Here is a 15,176-nt window from a genome sequence, read left to right as displayed (position 1 = left end):
GGGATCTGATAAATTCTCGGAACCATTGTCAATCATCTTTTCCATGATTCAAAAAGTACGACGGTCAGAGGTTATGAAGTCGGGTGGTCTTTTAACGGAGACGATGATAGGAAGGCGGTCTGCGTCAAATGAAATGATGGGTTTCCAGGACACATCATTGATCAGACCAGGATCCACAATGTTGACGTCAGACGTGCTTTGGCAGTATCCTCTTATCCTCATATTAACCGTGCAAAATGGGGAGCTATCAATTTGCTCGGCCAGCTCTGTACCCCTCTGGACATTACGTAGGACGGAATGCCAAAGATCATGGTGAGCACCAGACGGTTTTAGCCCTCTAATATGGAACTGATGTCGGGCATATAACGCAAGGCACTTTCAGCAGCTTTAGCTCAACAGTCCCTCACTTTATTGCTGCCCACATACATTCCATGTATGGGTCACTAGAGTCAAGCTAATGCGAGATAGGTTTGTACTGGACCGACTGGTGTATAAGGAAGGTAAACCGTTCTACTCCGATTCTTGTACGATCCTTCCGCAAAACGTTGTAATCATCGCTACGTTGCAAGCTGCATGATGGTGAGCTTTGTTTCCTGGATCGCGGCGACTCACAAAGTCTGATACTTGGCTGACTTTGTTCGGGAGACAAGATGGGATATTAGACGTTGCGTTTGTTGAAGTTGGGGAGACTGCGGGAGTGTCTTCTTGTCTATCCCGGACCAAAAAAAGTTCGGAGCGGGCATTCCGGGATATATTTCCGCCCCAATTGTGAAAATATATACGAACACAAACATATAATTTTTGAGGTGACGGTCCCTGGTCCAACATTCCTCCACTCAATGCTATCTGGCTGGCTGCTCAAACCGACCAACCTATTTCATTCAAACACACATCGTAATATTTTAAAATCTAGACAATATCGGTCCAATTCTTTGGGAATCTCCCCAAACAAAAATTCAACATAATTGGTTAAAATCGTGCACACCGATAACTCTCGAGGGAAGTAACCGATTTGGTACCCAGACATTTTTCAGTTTCGAATAACGACTATATCGGTCTACCTCCTTAGATACCCCAACACTAGAGAACCATTTTTTCACCAAAGTGCAGATTAAGGACATCCCTCAGATCATTTTGATTTGTTTGTAGTGGGTTATCCTCGGGTTAGAGAAAGGAGAATTCAAAATAGGTTGGTACCGTTTTATGGAGACTATACCAACAAATTTTGATTTTGTTACCATTAAAAACATAAAATCAAAATTTGACCTTGATCTGGGTATATATTCTTTATGGGATCGAAAATTATTATTTCCATGAGTGTTACTAACAGAACCCCTTAATATACCCTCCGTACTATTATAAGGGGTATAAAAAAAGGCTATCATGATTTTTTATTTCTAGATAGTAACCTATAATTTTTGAAGGATTTTTTATCAAATTTATAGGGTCCCAAAATATACATAATATCAGAATTTGACCTTGATCTGGGTATATATTCTCTACGGAATCGAAAATTATTATTTCGATGAGTTACTACAGAACAGGAAAAAGTGCTATCATGACTTTAAACCTATAATTTTTTTAAACCCTATAATTTTTTCAAGAATTTTTATTCAGAAGTTCGATTTTAAATCTATAGGGGCCCAAAATATATGTACATAAGTAAGAAATGTCTTAACGTCGTTATCCAAAATTTCAAAGCCAACCAAAGACAAATCTTCCAGCATAATGCCAAAATGGAGGTTGAATTTCTATTAAGTCAAAAATAATAGAGTATACAAAGAAAACCAAAGTGAAAACAAGAAAATAAGTCAACAAAAAATACCCAAAAGAAAAGAAATTACTTAACTCAACATGGATAACTCCCCACCATCATCGTTGGAGCGGCAAATTGATAGCTTTTTGGAGCACTTCAAACGTAGTGCTTCCAAAGCCATGGAAGCAGATTGGTGTAGTATTAGCGGTGTTGGCAGCAGCAGTAGTAATAATGCTAGTGCTAATTCGGCCAACACGGCGCCACCATCAACAGCAGCTGCCAACGAAAGTGTGATGTCACAACAAAATTCGACGACAACAACAACAAACCCAAAACGACATGTAATGACGCCACAGGATAGCAGGCAAAGTTTATTGCAGAGAACAAGATCCCGTTCTAGCTGTTTGGAATTGAATACAATGGGTAAGTGGAAATTAAAGTCAAATGAATTAATTGTATGTATGTACCTCTAGTTATTTGGAGATAAGAAATCGAGAAGCAATTATGGAAAATATGCCGAGAATATTTAGAAATTGTTATAATTTTAGAAGAAATAAGATTTATTATTTTTGGTGGATTTAAGTTTTCAATTCCATTGCATTGACCGGAATAAAAGCTCTAAACACCAATTAAAAATTATTTCTAAGTGAGCGCGATTTTTGCCGATGGAAATTAGTATTTTGTAGGTGTATGTATAACTATATACCCAGCCAAGAATGTTTGCCGATGGCTCTGATATCAGATTTTTTTCTGAGATTTTGTAAAATTTTTTCTGATTATTTTCCGTGTGCTCTACACAATCTCTGAAGGGTAATTTTGATTCGTTTTCTTTCAGATTAATTTCCGAGTACTCTGCACATAATCTGAAGGGAAATTTTAATTCGATTTTTTTTCGATTAGTTTCCGAGTACTCTGCACATAATCTGAAAAGAAACTTTGATTTGTTTTTTTTTTGCGAGCGAAATTCCCGACTCCGTTTGACAGTTGATTGTATACAATCAACGACAACGACAAGGAAGTTTTTGCGGGTTCTGAAACTACAATGTTCATAGATGAGACAAATAAGAAAAACAAAAAAAAAATCGCCAGAGGCCTTTTTCAAATAAATCGCGGTCACATTTTAGGGTTTTTTTTTTTTTAACTTTTCACGATTCTGCTTGGAAACCACACGTCCTATGGAAATGGGACTAAAGAAAATGTTGTAGCAGTGAAGATTCTCTACAAGATTGGCCTTTAAGATATTTTTGTAGGTTCTACTGTTTTTATACCCTCCACCATAATATGGAGTGTATAAATAAATTCGTCATTCGGTTTGTAACACATCGCAATATTCATCGGAGAACCCTTTATATGGTAACATGGGGCGCCTTCGCCACTGCACAGTTGTCCCAATTCAAATTTTTTTTGGCCAAAATTATTTAATACAACATAATGTATACTTTTCGTTTATAAATAGATTAATATTTATTATAATAATATTAATATTTATTGCAAATCCGTTAAAACGCGTTTCTGCAATCATAAGGTACAATATAGTACTATTTATTAGGTTTTTAAATATGCAAAGGCATACAAAATGTTAGGGTACAAAATGTGATGTTTTAGTACAAACATGAGTTGTAAAACAAAATAAAATGCGGTAAACATAATTCAAAATTTACTCTTTTTATAAAAGTATGACTTAAAACAGGCTTAAAAAGGTTGTTTTATACTATTAAGTAAAGAAAATAAAAGAACTCTATTAAGTTTTAAATTAATTAATTATTGAATATATGTAGATATTTCGTTTTTCAGAACTATATTTTCATCGCCATATTCTTCTTCGAATTCTTCATCTGTGGTTTCATCACAATCAGTATCATTCGCGGGCCGTAATTCATCGTTTAGTTCACAAACTAACAATTCGATTACTTCAGATGGCAGGTTTAACCGCTTTCTTTCTTGTAAGCGGGCGTTTAGGCGTATAGATGATATAAGTGGATCAGATGTATCCAATGCTCTATTAAATACGTCTGTGAGATTATTGACACGACTACTGTTTCTAGCGTGTAATAATCTGTCATTTTTATATATTTTGTTTCTGCATTCAGCAGCATCCTCTCCAAAACATCCAACTGGCAACACAACATTCTGCATTATTTGCTTAGAATGAATCAAGACCTTGTGCACTGTTGGTGTCATCGCTACCCAAGGATAATGGCCCTGAATATATTTAGCTGTTTCGAAACAGTATTTTTCAAATTTTTCCAAATCAAGGGGAAATTGACATGTTAAACATACAAGAATTATATGAAGGCGGTAAACAAGCTCTTCTTTAATTCCGATAATTTGAGCAAACTTCTGGTAACTACCAAAAGCACGACGGGATGTGTTACCATCATTAGTGGAACCAAAACCACCAACTTTGGGAACGTCAACGCGAATTCCAAACTCTGTCCAGAAGTCGTTTTGAATTTTTTGCTTCCTTTTAGAAACATTTTCTTTGTCTTCTTGCCCTCTAATCTGCCATTTTTGTACTTCACATTTGTACCCCAAATGTAATAAAAATTCGAAAAATCGAATACGACAGTGAAGTGGGCTCATTCCATGTTTAAGGTTGTTTTCTTTCGCAACAAATTTTTCTGAACTGTAGTCCTTGATTTTTATAAAATCACTTGATGTGGCACCACATATAGGACATGCAAGATTTGAGTTAGTTCCAGTTAAGACATTTAAAACCTTTCCATCGATTAGAGTAAGAAACAATCTAAATTTTATTTCGATTGTCATTGATCCTTCGATTTGAAAAGTCACGTTTGTCAATTTTTCAATTTCCTCATTCAAAAAAGAATTTTCCTTTAAAATAACTTCTTTTGTTTCTTTAACAAATTCCAATTTTATGGGTCTACAAAATCGAGTAGATTGTGGGGTGATATTGCACCATAATGGTCGGTTTTTGGAGTCTGTGAGTCTTAATGGTATAACAGTTGTTGCTAAAAGTCTTGAATCATTTGTATTTGGGTCGGAAACCCCTTGTTTATATTGAGCTTGACCAGTACTACGTTTTTATACTAAAATTGATTACTAGGTTAATCAAATGTCCCAAAATATCAATTGAAATGTATTTTCGCCAAAAACAGCGAAAATTAATTAAATAGTGAGGCGCCGTTGTGTGAGGTCTTAACCAAAATATTTGGTACAAACAGTTTATACTTTCCATGAAGTCAAAATGCAAAGTTAGAGCCGAATCGGTTAAATAATATCGCTAAAATCTTTAAAATATCTTAAATCGGACGGTACGGCTATGTCACAGTGTGGGCCAATTTTCAAAAAATGTTGCAGAAATGTTTTTTATACTATTAAAACCTTAAATATCAATTTTAAGAAAAATCGGATGAAACTTTGTCCTTATCCCACATTTTCAGTTCAATACTATATACAATAAAAACATCAATTTATAAAAAATTTCACTCAACTTAAAGTAGAAAAATACATTTTTTCTAAAAAAGGCAAAATAAGGCAAAATATTTCATCTGAATATGATAGTACATACCCCTGCCAGCTTCCAAAAATTTTTTGGAGGAGACGATATTTTTACATTTTTTCTAAAGTTTAAGAAGATTTCAAAAATATTTGTAAAAAATAATTTTCAATATACACACAAACTTTTATCTCCCTACCCAGATATTACAACTTTCTTCGTTCTTTCTTTATATATTATGAAAGCACTTATTATCAGCTTCCAGATTCATAATAACTTTGGTCTGAATTTCGTATACCCATTCGACCACACAGCACACCAAAAAGTATATATTTTACAGCACACAGTCTGTTCTATTTTTTATACAAAAAATTTTCAACTTTAGCATTACACCAACGAGCGGCTATTAATGGTATTTAGAAAAACCAATTATTTTCGGATGGTTTGAAGTGTTTTTTATTATTCCGCGCAAAAAAATTATAAAAATATGAAACTTCAAAAAAATAATTTTGGCCAAAAATTTTGTGATTGCGACAACTGTGCACTGGGGCGGCTACTCCAGCGCCGATTTTCTCGCAAAATACAAGTGCTAGAAAAAATCCGTTAATGGCAAAATTGTGAGTTTAATGAAGATCAATCATCTCCTAAAAGTTGGCATTTGTGTCATAGGTATGATAGCGGACGCACACGGTTTTGTGTTTTCAGGGTATTGGAAAAAAATAATTATGGTAGGTATTTTTTGCTATATCTTCTTTACCTTTTGTGATATCAAAAACACATTTTATACCGTTAGAAGACAACTACTGAAGAATATAACTCCCAATACTTCGCATAAAAAAAGCAATTGCAAACGACAATATATTAATATTATGAAGTATGTAAGGGGTGGGGCGCCTACGCCGGTTTATGTTAGAAATTTGTCAGGTTTAACTTAAATTCTTTATATATACCACACTATAATATGAAGTTAAATTCAAATATTATCGTAAACGTATCTTGATTCTTCAAATCAAAAAATCGAGGAATGGATTACTCGAAAATCGACTAGCGTATCTCTAGTGCCGATGCAACGGAATAAGCAAGTATTGTGTCCAATGAACGCAAACAAACAAAATGATTAACATACCAATCACACAAAGTCACAAACTTTTCAGTTCCTCTGAATCGTTTCGCTCTCAAACCAAAACAATACCACAAACTTTTCAATGCAAAAATACGAAAACCGTACGATTACTGAAATGTACTTCGCCTAGGCTTTGCCGAGTTGTTTCATTCACCACCGAAAGAAAAAGAATTTTTGGCAAACATTTACTATGCGAAATGATCAATGCCACACTCAGCCACACACACACATTTCATTGCTCAAGAACCCTATCAGCTAACATAAACATATTTCGAACATACTACGGTTGATGTTTTCAACCAACAAACGAATCATTCATTGAATCGTCCATGTGTTTTGAACTTTTTCGTTTTCTATCTGTTGTTGTGGAATTAACAATTTTTCGCTATTTTGTTGTTACGTCGGATTTTTGTGAATTATTTGAATTTTGCTATCGGTTATAACGTCGAATCATACAAGGAAGAACATTTTTTTCTCAATAATTTGTTGTATGTATTTTTTTGAACTCGAAAAACAAACCACCAAACTGAATTACGACTGTCATATAGCCGGTCTCAAGTCAATAAACCTTGGCTTTTTGCCACCCAATGTCAGATCTGTTTTACAACCCATAAACCAAGGAGTAATAAATAAAATCATTAAAATCGCATGACCGGGATCGACAAATATCCACTATTCTGGCAAGAATAGAAAAGGAAGAAAGTACGAAATTAAATGTGTTGGCTGCAGTGTTATTGTTAGATGAAGCTATGAGAAATGTAGCGTATTCTGTCATTGCTAATTGCTTTCATAACATTGTCATTTTTGATGAATTAGTTACCATCGATGTCATGTATAATGACGACGACAAAATATTTGAATTTTTAGATGAAGACAATTCTGCCGAAGAAATTGACAGTAGAAACTCTTTAAAAATGTATTTACTCAGAAGACGTTACAACACAGAATGTGTTTTGGAAACCCTTTCAAAACTCAGATCTGAGTTATATTTAAACTTATAAATTCCAAAAAAGCCAAAACTAAAATAACAGGCTGTATCATGGCAGAACTACCAGGTAGTGGTATCACACCAGCTGATCGAATATGAAAAGTAAAATCCCTTTATAAAAAAATATTTTTGTTGTAATTTCCACAACAACATAAAGAAAGTTTTGACATAACATATTCAAAATTTTACGATGCCACTACCTGGGTAATTGTGCCATGGGCTGTATTAAATAAAACCATATCATATAACGTAATATATCAGCTGACGAATGAACTTATACTATGTTTACATTTACGAAATCCACTCGATTTCAGCTGTCAATTCCTTTGTGTATACGTCAACTGAAATCGATTGGATTTCATTTGACGTTTGAGCAATGGAATTGACAGTTGAAATCGAGTGGATTTCGTAAATGTAAACATAGTATTAATGTCCTTATTTTTTATTATTTTTTTAAGTCTTTTATACGAAAGTATATAGAATGAAAAAGGTTCCAAAATTGATTGATTTTTTTTATTTACTTAATAAAACAACGTATTCATACCCAAAAGTCACTATACATCATATAATTTGACCTCTTCTATTATTATCGTTTATAACGATTATCGCTTATAGCGTCCGAATTTGGTCGGTCCCTTGACCGACGTTATAAGCGATTTCGACTGTAATTTGTCATTTAGGGTTCCCAGGGATCAAGAAACTTCTCCAACCGACCGACCGATTAGAGTATTTCATGGTGGAGGGTATAACAAGTTCGACCCGGCCGAACTTACCGCTTTTTTACTTGGGGTCTGCGAGAACAACCAAATTTTCGAGACATGTCTTAAACTGACTGCAATTGTGGGAAAATTGTTGAAATTTTGAGTGGGAGGTATCTGACGCAATCGACCGATATAGACCACATTTAAACTAGAGCTGGCAAACCATCGATGGAAATATCGATATTATCGATACTTAATTTTTCACGCCAATATCGATGAATAGTTTTTTATATCGATACTATCGAAAATTTTTAAATTTTTTAAAGCAAATTGTTAAAAGACGGATTGATTCTACAAGCTTTTTGTGTAAACGAGTAAAATGATTTCATGAAGTTTTTTACAAGCTTAAGCAGAATGGCGCAGGTGGAAGGGTGGGATAAGAGCGAGTTGGGTCGCCATCACCAACACCAAGGAGGTTGATGAAGAAGTGGATGTGATGGGCAAATCAACTCGGAAACCTTGGAAGTAGTTGACAACGGCAAGGACGAGAACGGTGGCCAACAAGTTTATCAAGTTGGCCAAATTTTGAAGAGAGAACCAAAGTCATAACAACAATTCATCCAAAAGTAACACAATGAAACCTGCGAAAAATAATTGAATCATGATCAACAAGCAAACACCAACACCTCTTTCAGATGGATCACCATAGTTAAGAATTCGTCATTTAAACATCAGTGCTACTAATGGCTATATTACACCATATGATTTTTCACATGTATGTTGTCATTTTGGGTATACTAATATACACACTAGCTGATGTCATACATGTGAAAAATCATATGATGTGATATAGCCATAATACGAGTAAATCGATATACACAATTTGACAATTATGCTTAGTCTGTGTTTAGACACACAAATTTCTCGGGAAAGTAAATTGAGTTTTTTGGGAGAGAGCGGAGAGGAAAGAGCTCTTCAATACTCTTTCCTACCCCCTATTGCCTAAAAACTGAATTTACTTTCCCGAGAAATTTGTGTGTCTAAACACGGACTTATTTTACATTACGAAATCCACTCGATTTCAACTGTCAATTCCTTTGCGTATAAAGGTAAGGTCACATTAGGCAAATATTTGCTCAAAAGTGACAAATATTTGTTTGCCACAATTTGACCAGCAAATATTTTTCAAAGGCAAACAAGAAAACAGCTGATTTTGGGAAAACAAAACTATTTGGAAGCAAACAAAAATTTAACCAAATTGCTTTTAATGTGAACACCGTTCAGCAAATATTTTCCTCCTTTTTTGACAAACATTTATTTGGTCTTACAATTTGTTTGTAAGAGCAAACAAGAGCAAACATCTGCTGAAACACATTGTTGTCACTTATTAAAAAGGGGCATATGACCATAAAATGACGAAATTTCTTGTAAATATATAATACGAAGTCAATAATTAGTGAATAAAGAAATAAATAAATGGGAGATGAGGGATTTAAAAAATCAAAAATGTTTCACAATCGATGAATCCGAGTTTCACCCATTCAGAATTCGCGAACTGCTAACATATTCTATATAGTATGATTGAAAATCTATATCCATAAGGTCGACCATAAAAATTAATTTACGTGGAAGCTGTGTTGGCATCAATGTAGAAAAATAGCTAAAAATGGGTTGAAGCCAACAAGTTTTTTTATGCTCCCTTCTGATTTCTGGCTTAACCTTACATTTTATAGACATATGCTCAAAGAAAGACTTAAAGAATAATTCATGGGCAATGTGATACTATTGTATCATTTTTCGATATATCCACTGCATCCACCTAAAATTGATGCTGTCATTTTGAAGCCGGAATTTCGGGGTTTTTCAAAAAAAAACCTATTTTTTGAGTTTAAAATTTACAAGTGTTATTCAATTTCCTTTGTAACCCGTGTGAATTTAGTTTTTTTACGCGACGGATCTAATGAGACCTTCGGCGATCGAATCCATCGACTAAAACAGCGGTTCGTGAAGAATCTGTTTGAAATAGGTGTATATAGACATATTTTTTATGGGTGCTACTGAAACCGGATGCGCATCAAAAATGGTGGGTTTTAGAAAAACGCAAAACCTCAGAAATTATTAGACGTATTGGCATACATTACAATAGTAATTGTGATGTAATTATTGGTAGTGGTTATAATTGTACTGCTACGCGGATTTAGTTTTGTTATTTATACATCCAATACTGTCTTGAAAACAACAACCGACGTTTTAATCCCGATTATCTGTCAACTTTAATAAATCAGTACAAAAAATCTTCTTTCTTTTAAAAATATTACCGTGGCAAGCTGTAAATAGCTGCGGTAAAATGTCAATTTTTTCGAAAATTTTTGAAGAAGCCAAACAAAGTGCCGCATATTGAATTTGACACTGTTTTTCATTTGGTTATTATTGTTATACATGGATTTTTATTTATACGCCCAATATTATCTTCACAAACTTCACCAACTAATTTTACAAAAAGCGCGATTTTTTTATAAAAAAATTTAGTTTTCATAAGTCAATACAAAAAAACTTCGTTTTCTATGTTTAAAAACATTATCTTGATAACCTGTATATTATTTTCATTAATAGAAAACGTTTTCATGGTAAACTGTCTTCACTCTTTTGGTTGAAATACTACGTTGACAACATTTAAATACAAATATGAATTCATAATAAACAAAATTGAAAGCTGTCTATAAAAATAATTTTCCAAGGCACAATGTGCCATAATTCACATACATTCGCAACAATACACAAATGAACTCATTCCGACAAGGCACTCATTGCCAAACATGTGGTCTTTGATTTGCCTTCTCCAAAACAAACAATAAACTCAACGCCATTTTTATTATTTCTCTCTCTATTTTTCTCGGCCAAATAATTTTATATTTGTTGGCAGTTTGCTCAAACAATTTCTGGGTGAAAATATCTCTTCAAATGTGAACACACGGCAAACATGTTTGCCCATTTCGTTATTTGTCACTGTTTGAACAAACAAAATGTGTCAAATATTTGCCTGTAATGTGAACACAAATAAAATTTTGTATGAAATCCACATTTGTTTGGGCAAATATGGGAAAACGAATTTGTACCAAATATTTGCCTAATGTGACCTTACCTTAAGTCAAATGAAAACTCATATGAAATACATTGGATTTCGTTTGACGTTTAATCAATGGAATTAACAGTTGAAATCGAGTGGATTTCGTAAATTTAAACCAAGCATTAGTGTGAAAAGAATAAAAAATTACAAAAACAGGGGGTAATTCCCATGATTATTTTTGTTTTGTATTAAATTTTTAACTATATCCGCACACGGCCGGCGAGTCAGTAACAATAGAAAGTGAAATAATATTATTCTCCAAAATGATTTCGTCAAATTGGGCTGGAACAAATCTTTTCAACCTCCACCTCGACGTTTTGAAAATACAACGGTATTTCAATTAAATAGGAAATGTGAACAAAACACGTTTTTTGGTAATTTTGGATTCTAAATAAATAGGGGTGACAAATCCACGATAATATCGATTTTATCGATAGCTTTTTAACAGATATATCGAAAAAATCAAATGGGCCGATATCGATAGTTTGCCAGCTCTAATTTAAACCCGATATATGTCTGGAAGAAATATTTTAAGCACAAACTGTTTGATTAAATCGGTTGATCCGTTTTGTGGGGAACGCACCGGAAATAGTGGACCGATATGAACCGTCTTCGAATGTGATCTCCGACGAAATATTACGCGGACCACATTTTGGATAAAATTGGTTGATTCTTTGAGAGTTATCCTCCGCAGCAGCCAGACAGGTGTCCGAAATGGATTTCGTCCAAACATATTTGGGGACAAAATCCATTATTTCGATGAGGCACATCTATATCGTGTCGCAGTTACTTTGTTCCAGAACCTGCAAGAAACTACAATTTTTTTTTTTTTTGAAATTTTGCCTTTAAAGACGAAGATCATTTTTTAATCATTTTTATTAATTTTCTCGTTTAGAGTTAAGTTTGATGATCGAAAATTTTTTGCAAGTGAAAAAGGAAAGCCAAGGACTCGAACAAACACAGTCACCAAATGACGTTACCTGACCGTGACAACTTTTTTGTCATATGTTTTCGAGGACGCCGGTTCAAATCCCAGCAGGGCTCAGCCTGTTTTTTATTTTTTGAAATTTTGCCTGTAAAGGCGAAGATCATTTTTTAATGATTTGTATTAATTTTCTCGTTTAGAGTTAAGCTTGATGATCGAAAATGTTTTGCAAGTGATCATCAAGCTTAGCAAATGGGAATTTTTCACGAACAACATAAAATTAGTTTTTAAAACGTAAAAAATTTCCGAAGTAAAAAATGTTTCTCGAAACAATTTTTCTTGTGAAGAAAAAACATTTGCAAAATGTTCGAAAATGATATCGTTTTTAAACTTTTGACGAACAAAAGAACAGCGTGCTTGTGTACACCCGAAAAACATTTGCCAATCCTTCGACAGTGATATCGTTTTCGAAAGTTGTTCCGGACATTCGAATAATATCCGCACTTGGTATGGGGGGAATCTACATATATGATGAAATTAAACTAATTCCCAAGATACATTAAAAACATTGTTTCAACCTGAAATCGATTTTAATCCAATCAAAAAACATCTAATGACGATTCCAACCCTAACAAATGGCATGCTAACTCCTTTTTTCTACATTTCTCTGCCTACAATAAATTGCAAATAATCTCTTTATAAAGTTCAATGAACCATCCACATGTTTCATCATGGCACCTTTAAATGTACTTTGCGGAAAAGGTTTTACCTACAATTCAGAAAAAATATATTAAGGCCGTAGCTAATTTGAAACAAACCAGCAATTCATTTAATTCACGACCCTTGTGATGTGCTTGGTGTACAGTGTGGCATTGCAACAACATCCTTTAATGAATGGCAACTGCAGTAAGATACTGGAAACACCCCTCTAAATCATGAAAATACACACCACGTACTTACATATGTACATAGCTTGCAAACTTGAACATCTTTGTTAATTAAAGTTGGTCACAAAATCGAATAGAAGAAAAACTATACGCCACTGTTGCTGCTTGTGATGTTGTTATCCTTTAACTTTCTTAAAATCCAAAAGAAGCAGATGGAAACACGAAATACCCGCTCGAATCCTCATACAATGTCTGCCTGCACAAAGTCAAAAAAAGAAGAAAATAATAAAACAGCAAAGAAAATGAATCGTGCAAACAACAGTCAGGCAGGCACACCTTGGGGGAAAAATTATATAAACAGTCTACAAAAGGATATGACCCTTAAGCTGCACAGACAATAAAACTCGGTTATGCTGCTGCTGTTGGTGCTCTTCCTCAAAGTGTACAAGTGGGGTGAATGTGTGAAGAATGAACCGAAAGGCATATGCTCGGCTGTTGTTGTTATTGTTTTTGCCATTTGACCATGGGGATACCTTTATCTCGATGGTGTGGCTTTTGTTAATTGTAAATGGTCACATGAGAGGTTGGTAAAATGCATACAAGGAAAACGTTATGGCCACTAAAATAGCTTTAAGCTGTAGGCTGTCGTTAAATATTTAGGACAATCCAGAGGCAATTTCGCAAAAAAAAACTTAAAGAAATGCAAAAAAATCGATGTTTGATTTTCTTTTTTTTTTAATTTTATAAACTTGTTGCCTATTTATAGCGTTGCATTCCATTCATCCATTTATGTGTGTTATTTGCCTTTTGGCTAGAAATATGCCCAGAAAGAGGGTGGTCCGCTGTTTGTGGTTTGGATTTAGTTTTTTTGCTTTTTTGTTCTTCAGCTTCTTGCATTTTGCGTTCCATGTGAATGCATCATCAGCTTTGGCTTCCATAAGAATTGATATATGACAGGGGAGGTAAAAGGAAAGAGAGAGTGTGTCAACTCAGCCACCATTTCAATTCTTGCTTCGCCCCCATGTTGCGAAATGTGGGCTGACATGCATTGAGTGCACTTTAATGGTCGCATTAACTCAAATTCTGGGCAAATGCCGATGAAATGCATTCAAGTGCACAAAAAGCCTCATTACCCAGCAAACACTTTTTCGATTACAAAGCCAATACTTTCCCTACTTTCCCACTGGGAATTCATACCATTTTTTCTTTTCCTCTTCGCTTGCTACACAGTTACAGAAAAAATGTCTGTTGTAGAAGAATAAATCACCACAATAACAAAGAACGAAAGACCGCACATATACCATCAATGCAAAAACCACTTCTTCATCCTCCCGTCACCACTTCAGCGTCTTTTATTGTACTACACACAGCTCTTTATTATAAAATAAGCGAGAGCTCTGTTGTTACGCCCTTTGACAAAATTCCTCTCTCCACTCATAAAAAATATGTACTAACATAAAAAAAAATTGTTGGTGACCAAAAAAATAAAATTGAGATACGTTACAAAATGTTGCAAACATATATTTGTTTGGACTCAAACATATTATGTTTGGATACAAACATATATTTGTTTGCAACCAATCCGAAACATAAATTTGTTTGGATCCAAACATATATTTTCCGTGTATGTACAGTGTCATTTTAAATAACAAACAATAAATTACAAGTGTTAATTCTAATGTACAAACACTATTTAAGTAAAACATAAAGAAAGCAGTTCGTACGTCCGTGCTTGTGTGCTTTCGTTGATGTCACACCAACGACTTAGCGCAAGAGAATAAAAAAACAAACGAAATGAAATGAAATCGACGCTAGAGTACTGTTTTGTGCATCCCTACTTTAAAATTAAATTGGGTGAGATTTTTTCGGAGTGTTTACAACTGAGGATTTCAGCCAATCTTAGGTATTTCATCTCCAGTGAGTTTTCGTTATCTGAAAGAATGCACATTAAACCTCACTGTTTGCGATGGCTTCAACTGTTCATTTGTTCTTCTTCGCAGTAGAAAATGATAAATAAGGACGAAATTTAATTTTTTTTAAGTTGATGTTGTTTCGCTCTTATAAATACAGGTTTCAGGAAAACTACAAAAAATGGGACATAATTAAAGAACATACAAAAATTCCATCAGTAGCCTTCTGATCGATTTCTGCTAACGAAAAATAGAATTAAACCTGTTTATTATTGAATTTCAATCTAATATTGTTCTTA

The 15,176-nt window shown here is 34.1% G+C and overlaps 1 protein-coding gene across 12 annotated transcripts in view; it reads left to right on the top strand.

Annotated features, from left to right (window-relative positions):
• LOC141405841 (guanine nucleotide exchange factor DBS) overlaps positions 1-15,176 on the top strand; it is a 457,151-nt gene that overhangs the window by 4,592 nt on the left and 437,383 nt on the right. For 7 of the 12 annotated variants that reach the window (XM_073990601.1, XM_073990592.1, XM_073990595.1 and 4 more), the window contains exon 2: positions 1,640-2,179. In XM_073990601.1, the coding sequence (XP_073846702.1) occupies positions 1,855-2,179 (325 nt within the window). In that variant the 5' untranslated portion in view covers positions 1,640-1,854. The remainder of the gene's footprint in view (positions 1-1,639; positions 2,180-15,176) is intronic. The other 5 variants (XM_073990593.1, XM_073990590.1, XM_073990597.1 and 2 more) reach the window with 2 other exon arrangements.

Source organism: Musca autumnalis, unplaced genomic scaffold (genome assembly GCF_047663935.1).
Source record: "Musca autumnalis isolate F117 unplaced genomic scaffold, ASM4766393v1 scaffold_5, whole genome shotgun sequence".
Taxonomy (NCBI): domain Eukaryota; kingdom Metazoa; phylum Arthropoda; class Insecta; order Diptera; family Muscidae; genus Musca; species Musca autumnalis.
The sequence above is the reverse complement of the archived record's forward strand: the minus strand, read 5'-3'. Positions and strand labels throughout refer to the sequence as shown.